General features: G+C 41.5%; 1 protein-coding gene across 1 annotated transcript in view; it reads right to left on the bottom strand.

Moving 5' to 3' along the window:
* LOC126212642 (uncharacterized) overlaps positions 1-12,363 on the bottom strand; it is a 49,820-nt gene that overhangs the window by 29,990 nt on the left and 7,467 nt on the right. The window contains exon 2 of the mRNA XM_049940068.1: positions 7,945-8,072. Coding sequence (XP_049796025.1) covers positions 7,945-8,072 — 128 coding nt within the window. The remainder of the gene's footprint in view (positions 1-7,944; positions 8,073-12,363) is intronic.

Genomic DNA, 12,363 nt, shown 5'->3' with positions numbered 1-12,363 from the left:
ATATTATAAAGTCTATAGAAGGTAATTATCATAAAACCAACTCCAGGAACTACTACAAAATCTTTGGGAAACAACTACAACAATATGAGACCCCTACACTAATACTGAAAGATGAAGATGGAAGAATGACACACAGTAACAAGGAAAATGCAGAAATCACGGCAAAAGCATTTTACAAACTTCTGAATTGCGAGGAACCCAAAGAACCCTTACAAATCAACATAAATACCCCAATAAAAACCAACCCTAACAAACTAGACCCTCCAACTTTCCAAGAAGTAGAAGAAATTCTTAAAGAACAAAAAATTATAAGGCATGTGGAGAAGATCAGGTTTTTGTTGAAATGTGGAAATATGCAAGTGACGCAGTCAAGACCTCCTTACACATGGCTCTAACAAAAATTTGGGTAACAGAACAATTTCCCGAGCATTGGACCACAGCTATCATCCACCCACTACACAAAAAGGGAGATAAGAGCAACCCAGACAACTACAGAGGAATCTCTCTCCTAGATTCAACATATAAAATTCTATCCAAGATCCTATATGAAAGAATCAAGGAGCAATTAGAACAGGAGTTAGGGGAATATAAGGGAGGTTTCAGACCATGGAGAAGCTGTGCAGAGCAGACAATTAGTTTAAAATTGATTATGGCATACTACAAGAAACGGAACAAACCCCTGGCAATAACATTTGTAGATTTTAAGAAGGCATATGACTGTCTCCACAGACCTTCAGTATTAAAAATTTTAAGAAATCTAGGACTCCATCCAAAACTAATTAAAATAATACAACTCACTCTAACCAACACCACATCAAAAGTGAAGTTTAGAGGAGAAATTTCGGAACCATTCCTCATAAAAACAGGCTTAAGACAAGGTGACTGCCTATCACCATTACTTTTCAACTGTGCACTGGAATACATAATGAGAGAATGGTACAAGGACAATCCAAAGAGGATAAGAATTGGAAGTGCAAAAGATGATATTAGCTTAAACTGCTTGGGATTCGCTGATGATCTTGCTCTCCTAGCCAACGCCGTTCAAGAAGCCAGGCAACAAGCGAAATCACTACCAGATATAGCAGAGAAAGTAGGCCTTAGAATATCATTTGAAAAAACAGAGATTATGCTAACTGATCCACCACTTGGAAACAAAATTACAATAGGAGAACAGGAAATCAAAATTGTTGATAAATTTAAATATTTAGGCGAAATAATAACATACAATCTAAATGAGAAGCCATCATGGCAAAATAGAATAAAAAAACTGAACTATGCAAATTACATTACCAAAACTACATACAACAAAAAAAAACCTATCTATAGATGCAAAATTAAAACACTATAAAACAGTTACACAACCAGAAATAACATATGTAGCTGAAACTATCTTCAAAACAACTAATACAGCAGAAATTGACAGAATACTAAAAATAGAAAGAAGAATAATTAGGACATGTATAAATAAACAGTCTAAAATAAATGGACATTGGAGAATAGCATCAAATGAAACAGTATATAAGAAAATAGAACCAGTCATGAGCACAATCAGGAAGAAACGCATCTCATTCTTTGGACATCTGATGAGAACTCCAGAAAACAGAATTAGTAAAAAAATAATACAAAAATTGTGGAATAGCAAGAGCGACATTAAATGGATCACAGAAATTAAGGAAGATATAAAAGAACTTCAAATTACAGTAGATGACCTAAAAAACAAGACAGAGAAAACCAGAATACTGCAAGACCCGGAAACCAGACTACAAATGAAAATCAATAAAAGGAGTACAGGAAGAGTTGTCTCAGATGAAGAAAGAAAGAAAATATCTGAAAGAATGAAGAAATATTGGGCAGACAGAAGAGCAAAACACCTTTCATATAAGAATAGCGTCTAATAATTATATTACCTAAATATATTAAGTTATTGTCGAACCAGATTGTATCCATGTGTAACAACTTGTTTAGAACTTTGTATTTTTGACTACAGTGGTCCAATGAAGGCCATAAAATAAATAATAATAAAATGACAAACATGCCCACTGATGATGAGTTGCTGGAAGTGTATTCCAGTAATGAACATAACAGCAGTTTTACTTGTAAGTACTCAGAATTTATTATTATTATTATACGAATACGGATTTTTATTTCTCCTTCCTTAGATACTTATCAACTGCGCCTGTTTCTCCTTCTCGTGTGCAGAGTTATTAGGAGTTCGACGTGTTGTTGAGGGGAAGAGCATTGTCCAAGTTAGGGGGAGAGCTGTCGTGACATCATGGGGTGAGTCGATACCAGAGTGGTCATACTGAGTCACTTTTCTGAGGTGCAGGAAAGGGAGTCCTGTAAGACACTCAGCTGTATGCTCTGCCTTGATTTATGTTCATAAGATTTTGATCCACTTATTGTGGGGTCCAGTTACATCTCTCTTCAAAAGTATATACTGCTAACAAAAAGCATGTCCTAATGCCCAGAATCATGAAGAGAGGAATTTAAACTGATTTCCATGGTTGCTTCTCACTAATGATAGAAATTAACCAAAAAATACAGGGCATACAGATACACAACGAACACCAGATGTCCAGTGACGTTCTAATTTCTCGTTTATGGCCGAATGTAGGAAAGCCATAAGAAGAAGACAAACATTAATACGCTGTGTGGCACATCGACAAAGAAGTCGAGCGTAAATTAGGTGGTCCCCTCTTCTTGTCCATATTAGCCGAGAAACATCCAAAAAGTGTAGACCTGCTGCTAATCTCTGAAGACGATAAGCAACACAACGTTTGGATAAAATGCATGTCCCACCTACGTTCCTCTGAAATGAAAACAAAAAAGGAGCAAGATATTTTTGCTGTAGATGTCTCAAGTCGTTTACCAAGAGCATGTATCTTGAAAGACACCTGATTGACTGCTAGAGCCAGGAAACAATAGGTGTGGAAATGCTTATCAAGGATAAACGGTTCTCGAAGTTTAAGAATGCCTCTCACCAACACTTCTGTCCATTCGTCGTTTACGTCGATTTAGAGCGCCTCCTAGCTCCTGTGGTACAGTGTGAACGTGGTGCCTCTGCCTCCCGTATCACTGTCACAAAATGATGCATACGATATGTGGCTACTCATCAAGTTCTGTGCATTAAAATTAAAATCTTATGTCAAGGGAATAGTGCGAGATGGCTGCTCACTGAGCTTGAAAGTCTTGTACGGGATGTTTATAACATTTATAGTGAAAACGTCCTCATGACCAACGTGAAGGAGAATGATGCACTGTACAAGCAGGCAGCTGATCGTTATACCTGGGGACTGTGACTGGACAGAGGTGAGGAAGCTCCCTGTAGAGACTGTTGCCACGTAACGGGGAAGTCCCAGAGTGCAGCTGACAACCCATGTAACTTTAAGTACCAACTGCCACAGCACACAGCCATCTTTTCCACAATTTCAGTGAGCATGATGCCCACTTTCTAGTTCAGCACTTTGACGAGTCTGGGTAGTAGGATGATAGATCAGTGTCATTGCTGACACCGTTGACAAATACATGCCGCTTCACAGAGGATCACACCACTTCCTGGATTCACAACGCTTCATGCTCACGCCTATTTAGAAATTTGCTGAACCAACGCGTCCTGGAGATATGCTTAGCAATGGGAGCCACTTATCTCGATGATGTAGAGTTTTAAGAGTTTCAACTTGTGACGGAGAAGGGGTCTTTCCATACGAATATCTGGATTCTCTAGTAAACTAAGAGGCATTTCCATAATGAATGGAAAGAACGGGCACTTGGTGAATGAACAGCAGGACTTCGACATCTCTGATTTATCAGAACATGTAAAATGATGAACACGAATGTACATCTGACCGGCAACATCTTCGAGAAGTTCTGTAGCATATGGCTGAGATTTCGTGGGATGCCATGTCAAGAAAGACACAAGCCAGCAGCGAATTCTTGACCAACGTTGAAATGCATGTCTTCCTGGAACATGCGGTCCACGAGTGACTTTGCCAATGTGTGCGCAGGTATGCCAAGGCAAATAACTTGCAAATAATCGAGGGGGAGTACAGGTTGTCTGACGATTTCAGTTTCTCCTGTACCTGGATGTAAACTGTCTCTAAAGGCAAACCATGCAACAAAGTCTCCCTTTTCAAGGGCTCTCATGGATGTCCAAAGGGGAAATGACCAGACTGGGGAAAGAGATCAAATATGTGGCTGCTGATGCTGTTGAGGGATATGTCCTAGAGGTAGAGCTGGACTATCCCACAAGTCTGCATGACAGAGACGGCGATTTGCTCAGCCTGAAAGACTTTCACGTTCAGGGACTTCAACAGGTGCCTCCTCTAGGCCATTGGCGCTGCACCACAAATGATTATCAGGAGACCTTCCGACTGAGGTTATATACAGAGGTATATACTGCAATTCCAGCTGGAAGCAGGGGTGTCCTATCACGATCACAAGTGGTTCATCAGGGGGCATAGGTGTGGAAATCTGCTGCACCCAGACTATTTACTGATGTGTCTGGGTGGGTTTATTTGTTAGTAAAAAGGTGTTCTACTTGACTGGGTGTGTGTGGAATAGTTTGATGAGCTGTTTGTCACAGTTCTGACTGCATGTTTGAGATTACGAATGTTTCATTGCACACTGAGTGCGTCCATGTGTGCGTGTGTGTGTGTGTGTGTGTGTGTGTGAGAGAGAGAGAGAGAGAGAGAGGGAGAGAGAGAGAGAGAGACAGAGTATATATTTCGTGTGGAACATGTACAATATGCATCCGTGTAAAGAAAGTATTTTATATGTTCATGGTGCGTGTGTGTGTGTGAGTGAGTGTGTGTGTGTGTGTGTGTGTGTATTGTTTTTGAGCTGCCATTGCTGTTGCTGTTCTAAGTATGTACACACTGAAAACTTCTCTCTCTCTCTCTCTCTCTCTCTCTCTCTGAGTTACTAATAAGTGTTTAATAGACATTGGAAATTAAAAAATTACCTTATTCACAAAAGAATGTGTATATTGTAATGAATCAATTACGAAATAACGAAACTGTTACGTATATCACAAATACGAGAAAAAATGGAAATTAAAAAGCTTTCAGTTGTTTTCACAATACAGTTGCTCTTCTTTTTCATATTTTTTGAATGAAATTCCTCCTTTATCAGTTTTATATTGATGGCAGGAGCCAGAGAAAAAAGGACTCCTTTTCGAATACAATATATTTTAAATTTACATACATACATACATGGCCGACCGGTTCTAGACGGAATCGCGATTTATCGCCTCCAATTCGTATTTGCGTAAGTAGAGATTTGCGGATGTGCGCCAGGAATACTGCACGCATTTACTTGTGTGTGTGTGCGTGTGTGTGGGACGTGCGTCACGTCCTCGCTGTGACAGCATGCGGTTAGCGGTCAGCGGGCAGCTAACATCCCGTTTGCCGTCTGAGCCACTTCGCGCTTCCGCCAGCCCGGCTGTGGGCGTCACAACAACACAGGGCGAGGGAGGCCAGCGAGCGACACGGGCCGAGTCCACACAGTAGGGGGCCCGGCGTACGGACCAACCCAAACTCACTGTAGTGGTGACACGTGGCTGCAGTCGACTCTTACCCGTACGTCGATAAGCAGTATAGAAAACGAAAAATAAAATTCAGAATTTCCATCGTGGGGCAGGAGCAGTGAATTGGAAGGTGCTGCATGCTTTTGAATCTGCACCTTCCAATACGTTGAATCCGTCGTCCTTGCCATGGCGCCGCTGCGCTTTCTGCCATCTAGGCCTAATCTACGTATACCGGCCGGTGTGGCCGAGCGGTTCTAAACGCTTCAGTCTGGAACCGCGCGACTGCTACGGTCGCAGGTTTGAATCCTGCCTCTGGCAAGGATGTGTGTGATCTCCTTAGGTTAGTTAGGTTTAAGTAGTTCTAAGTTCTAGGGGACTGATTACCTCAGAAGTCAAGTCCCATAGTGCTCAGAGCCATTTGAACTATTCTGAACATACATACATACATACATATTTGTACACAGTATTATTTGAGAGCCCAGTTACCAGGGGCACAGGGTCAAAATCGTAAGCTGCGTCGTTACCTGGGCCACAGCATGCTTTGCCGTACTACTCTGCGGGGCTGTAGTGAAGAACCACGAGAGGAATTATCTCGAATACGAATACCTCAAGACTGCTGCAGCTGTCTGAAGACTTAAGTTTCATTCAGAAAGCAAAGTGTGTCTTTAAATCGAAACTATCTGTACAACATTGGTTTCACGGAATAACTTTTCGCAATTACACTTTTCCTAAGCAGGTGCAGTGTATGATCAACGAAGCGTAGCTGCACCGCAAATGTAATAAAGAAGTCGTCCTTTAAACATTCTCGGAAGCTGTGAGGTACTAACTACAAAATATTGGATACGTATCAGGTAAATTGCCTTTGCTGCAGTGAAATGCATGGATGATGGTATCGAAAACTAGATGCAATGACAGGACGTGATACGATGTCTGCAGAAACCATTCTTAAATACGGAACCCGCAACTATCAATGTTTGAAATTACCATCCAGCAAACATCCGTAATATTTATAGGAAAAAGATTTAATGTACCCAGAACCTTTTCAGTTCACTAAAACAGGTATCTCCTAATTCTCTTCTCAAAGGATCCAAAATGAGGCTCACACGACACTTTAGGGACTGCCACGTTGCTACATACGCCACAAAAAGCTACACAAAGACACAGATCATACTGCGTCCTTTTGCTTTCCATGTATACTACTGTCAGAATCCAAACAGTCATAATGCACAGTGGCCATTCTATGTGTTAAGGTTGGGTTGTTTGGGGAAGGAGACCAGACAGCGAGGTCATCGATCTCATCGGATTAGGGAAGGATGGGGAAGGAAGTCGGCGATGCCCTAAATCAGAATGGTCGGACACGGGATTGAACCGTCGTCCTCCCGAATGCGAGTCGAGTGTATGTGTTAAGATCACATAGCTTTTATTCTCGGTAGTGGGGAAATCACTGGTGGTAGTGTTCATAAATCATAGACAGAGAATTCAGACTCGATAATGGTTCGAGTTAGGCCACGAGACACGTGCAGAAAGGCTAACGACTAAGATGAATGCTCTCAGAAAGCAGCATCCGCTTTCAGGTTAGCCTGGCACACATTTTCATTGGCCTTGACGCATTCACTAGATATTCCGCTTGTGACTGTAGTAGCACAGTGCCTTTAACAAAGCCACTCGCTGACGCAACACGCGCTAGCTGGTGGACCTTCGTTATCATTGCGCGTCCTCTGTGGCTGCGGCGGCTGGGGCATTGCCGTGTCACACGGACAGTGCTGGCTGGCAGTGGTGAGCACAGGGGGCCACCAATGGCGTCGAGCCACAAGTGTCAGCTGCGCTATCGTCTGGTCATGGAGTCGTGGAAAATGGTCACGTGAATGTTAAGGTGGGAAGAGTTTGAGCAGTTGTAACGAACTGTATAAATTATGTGGTATGTATACAGGTTCATTACGAGATTTGAAGTTGACGAACCTCCATGTTGAGAGAAGTAATTTTATAGGCCTTCCATATGGAGTAGAGATTCTTAGGAAGAGAAGATGCTGATGGAGACTTGAAATGCCACACTGAGACTCTAGACCACTCTCCACTAAATATGAAGCTAACATGCTTCAGCTTGTAAAGCAGGATTGGATGCAAAGTTATCTGAATCTGTTAAAGAAGTAGCTAGCAAATACGAGAAAAGAAAGATACAGACAATTTTCTTCGATCTCTAACCATTCCGAGCTTAGCCTCCCAGTATCATAGCCCCAAAAGGCTCACAGAAGTAGAGGTTGGTTCAGAATTCTTCCAGATGGTTAGTATTAGAACTGGAGAGCCAAAGATAGCTACAGTGTGAAGAAGGTAAACTGGGAAACACCAGGTGGTGTGTGTCATTTTCTCACCCCCTGTACGTATAATACAGTTTATAAGAGGAGGAAGAAAACTCCACTTACCATTCGTTCGAATGCGAGGGGAACCAACAGCTGCGAGGCGAGGGTCGCATCGAGTGAGAGCAGCTGCGCCAAGTCCCGCCAGTAGCTGGAGAGTCGTTCCCGGAAAACAGCCGCCTGGGCCTGCAGTTCTGCACAAGACGGGAGACGACGGACTGGTGAACAAGCTAGTGGATCAGACTTCTGTAGGAAGCACAGCTTTCACTTTCTGCCCCCACAAAGTGTATGCAGGTAGCATTTACCTTTTGAAACTAGATCAATATACAATGTCAGTAATCGTATGAGTTACAGCATGGACACCTTGACCAGACGTTACAAAGCTCATATTCCAGCGACAAATTTAAAGAGCACATCAAGCATAGAGAGAGGAGTACCACCACCTAACGTAGATCCAGTAATAAAAATTAACCTAAGGGTTGAAGTATCAAAATACCTGAAGAAGTGGAAATATACAACTATTTCAAAAATCACCCACACGGCTTGCCCAACAATAAGACAGATTTAAGAAATAAGAGATCTTGAGATAAATTCCAGTCAGTTTTATGTGCTAATAATAGAAAGTAACATTAATGAGGATGTATAGTTCGGCTATTGACTTTGACTTACTGAGAAGCATAGGACGTAACGATATGCACAGAATCGTGTCTATGCTGGTTTTATAATATGAGTAGTCTTTACGATGTTTCCCGTGAGTTGTATGATATGTATAGAAATGAGGAAGAATTACGTCCACTCATACACGTATTTATAATTAGGGTGTATTTATTTTAACATAAGTAATACATTTTAATAATTCAGTAAAAAAATGAATAAGGTGTTTTGCAAGTGTAGCTGAAAAAGCCATTCTCGGCCTAAACGTTCTAAGGACCATGGAAATGTATGACTATATTTGTACTGGTACAGCCGGCCGAAGTGGCCGTGCGGTTACAGGCGCTGCAGTCTGGAACCGCAGGACCGCTAAGGTCGCAGGTTCGAATCCTGCCTCGGGCATGGATGTTTGTGATGTCCTTAGGTTAGTTAGGTTTAACTAGTTCTAAGTTCTAGGGGACTAATAACCTCAGCAGTTGAGTCCCATAGTGCTCAGAGCCATTTGAACCATTTTTTGTACTGGTACAATACCTTACATATTAACAGTACATTTCGCAATTACATGGTGATACACATAATGTTCTGTAATTTGTGACAAGTATCCAATCACACGTTTTTATCTCATTTTGGTACTCCTTTTTCTTTTTATTTGTCCAGTGGATCAATTCATGTACGAAAGTTGTTGTGAAGGCGATTTATGCCTTTGTGATGTAATATGGTACAAAGAATACATATGTAAAATTATATATATATATATATATATATATATATATATATATATATATATATATATATATATGATTATTACTGCCATGGTTTCATGAGCAGCCAAGCTACTGCAAGCCTTTGACGATGGATACCATATGTACTATTACGCCCCATCATAATAAAGAAATGTCTTATCTTATTTCTTTACATGAAATGATTGTATCGTAATCACGATGTTGACATTCTGATATAAAACGTTTACTGTGGGATGTATAATCACTGCTAAGAACAAAGAAGAAACGACTTGTGAATATGTTCCCCACCAACCGCCTCAGTTGTCATGTAAACAACATGAACAGTGATTTGATGGGATTCATGTTAGTGAAGGTAACATCAGTAACAATAAATTTACCTTACGCCATAACTATGATCCTTACGCTCATCTAAAGTTGATGTACACTCGGAGTTAGGAGACTCAACATACAGAGACAACAGTGAGATATACACACGTCAGAAGATTCGTAAATTTTGACACCTCCAGTGGCCCAATGCAAGTGACGTACAGTTTATAGCATTTGTTGTAATATAACTGCCTCATGTATGGGATGATAGTGGCGTTCTATACATGCCATCTGCCCTTCACTTTTCGGTTATTGCTGTATACCTGTATAAAGGGCGTAGGATCGAAACTGTAGTCGTGGAAACAAATAATGTTACAGTTAATGGCAGATACGACGTCTTTAAGAAAAATACTGCATTATTTTTATGCCTGTGCGAAATTTTTCGCATTTCGTCCTTATGCGAGCTTATTTTCAGTACAGAAAAGAGATTGCTACAGATGGAGAATGATGTATGTACACGATGTTTATTGTGTTCCTAATGCTATTGGGATTACTCAGTGGCAAATCGCAAAAGAGAAGGTCCAAGGAACGTGCATCTTTATGTCTCTGTAAAAAAAACGAATCATCGGCATGAGGGACTTGAGAGCATCGTACCGACACATTACACTGGCATCTGGCTGTAGGGCAACGACTGCAGAATGTATAGCCACGGGTTGGGGTGGAGACAACAGAGAGCTGAGAAGTTCACCAGCCATCACAGACAGACCGGTGTAGCCTGGGTTGAGATCTGTGGCTACCACTGACACCACACCACAAGCAGCATAGTGTAGGGCGTTCTGTGGTGTTCAGCGGCGGGAGTCGCTTTTGCCTGTGGCGGTCAGGTCGACGCTGCTCTGTCCTCAGGTGGCCTCGTGAGACGTCACGGGAAGCAGCGGTCGTCGAGATGCCTACCTCTCCAGCCCACAGAAACAAACAGGGGTTAGGAAGACTCGCGATCAAATCATGTGGAAGGCATGTGGAACAGTTCTTAGGAATTTCGAAAATTCTTGAGAAATATGGAAGCCAAATTATTATTCAAATTGGTTCTCGAGATAAACAATCAGTATCTCTGGAAAATATCATTCACATAGTTCTGTATGTTGCAAGGGCACATAAGTACGAGGACATCCGCACAAATACCTAAAGAGCTCTCACACTCAAGTTGCTGACAAGAATATGTGTATAAGAGGAAAAAGAAGATTGAGGAAGTGTTAGATTACGATCAATTTGGTTTTAGGAAAGGTAAAGGCATCAGAGAAGGACTTCTGGGTTGGCGATTGATGATTAAAGCGAGACTTAGGGACAAATCTAGAAACATCCGTAGGATTTGTAGTTAGATAAAAATCCCACGATACTTTAAAATGATGCAGGATTTCCGAAACTCTCAGGAAAATGGGTGTAACCTCTAGCAAAAGAAGGGTTACGTGCAATATGTACATCAAACAAGAGGATAAAATAGGAAGACCAATAACAGCTCAAATTACGAAAGGTGAAAGACATACATGTAATCGCCCCTAACATTCAATCTGTACATCGAAGTAGGAATGAGAGGTTCAGAAATGGAATTAAAATTCGTGTTGAAAGGCTATCAATGACAGGGTACACTCTATGAATGAAGACTAAACCGAAGAAAGACTAAATTAATGAACTCTAGCAGAAATGGGATCAGTGTTCAACTTAAGGTCAGAACTGTAGACGAGGATCTAGACCAACTGAAAGAATTCTGCTACCTTGAGAATAAAGTAACTCATAATGGACAAGTTAAAGAGAACATAAAAAGTAGAGAAGAACATTCAAAGCGGATGTTCCTGGCCAAACGAAGTCAACTAACATCAAATGTCAGTTTTGTAACAACGAAAACAAACAATTATTGATAAAATTATTTAATAGGATAGATAAAAGAATCAACTCACGAAGCAGCGGCAGAACACACATGAAAGACTGTTGTGATTGGCAAGCTTTTGGAACCAGTGGCACCTCGTTCATGCAGAAGGGTTGAAGGGGAAAGAAGAAGGGTGAAGGAAAAGGACTGAAGAAGTCTAGGAAAAGGGGGAGATTTTGGGAAAGTCACCCAGAACAGGGGGTCAGGGAGTCTTACCGTACAAGATGAGAAGGAAAGACTGCTTGTTGTGGACTGCATCGGACAGGATTTGGAAACCTGAGAGCTTGAAGGTGGAACACAGGGTAACATGCAAGACAGAGATTACTGCTAAAACAGTGATCACAAGTTAATAAGAGTGTGTCCTCCTATCACCACCTATAATAGCCCTGTAACTGGCAAAACATATTCTATCAAAGGGAGAGCCAGCTGCGAAACGACACAAGTCATATACCAGCTATTATAACACTGTTCAGCCTTCTACATAGGCATGACTACCATCAGATTATCAGTTAGGATGAATGGGTATAGGGTGAGGGTATACACTGCCAACTCACAATATCCTGTGGCAGAGCGTGCTCTACAGCATGACATTCGTGACCTCGGTGCCTGTTTCACCATCTGGATTCTTCCCCCAGACACCAGTTTCCCAGAACTCCGTAGGTGGGAACTAGCTCTACAACATGTCCTTGGTTCTCGCCGCTCAGCTTCTTATCAGTGTAACTGCTCTTTGCTTCACTCCATTTCAGTTTCCTGCATCTTTCGTTGTCTTTCCCATCTATTTTGCACCGCCCATCCCACCTCTGTTATGTACAATGCACTTAGCTTCTTACTCTTTATAACTTATGGTAAATGTCTTAGCAGTAA

The sequence above is a fragment of the Schistocerca nitens genome, chromosome 11, assembly GCF_023898315.1.
Source record: "Schistocerca nitens isolate TAMUIC-IGC-003100 chromosome 11, iqSchNite1.1, whole genome shotgun sequence".
Lineage (NCBI taxonomy): Eukaryota > Metazoa > Arthropoda > Insecta > Orthoptera > Acrididae > Schistocerca > Schistocerca nitens.
The sequence above is the reverse complement of the archived record's forward strand: the minus strand, read 5'-3'. Positions and strand labels throughout refer to the sequence as shown.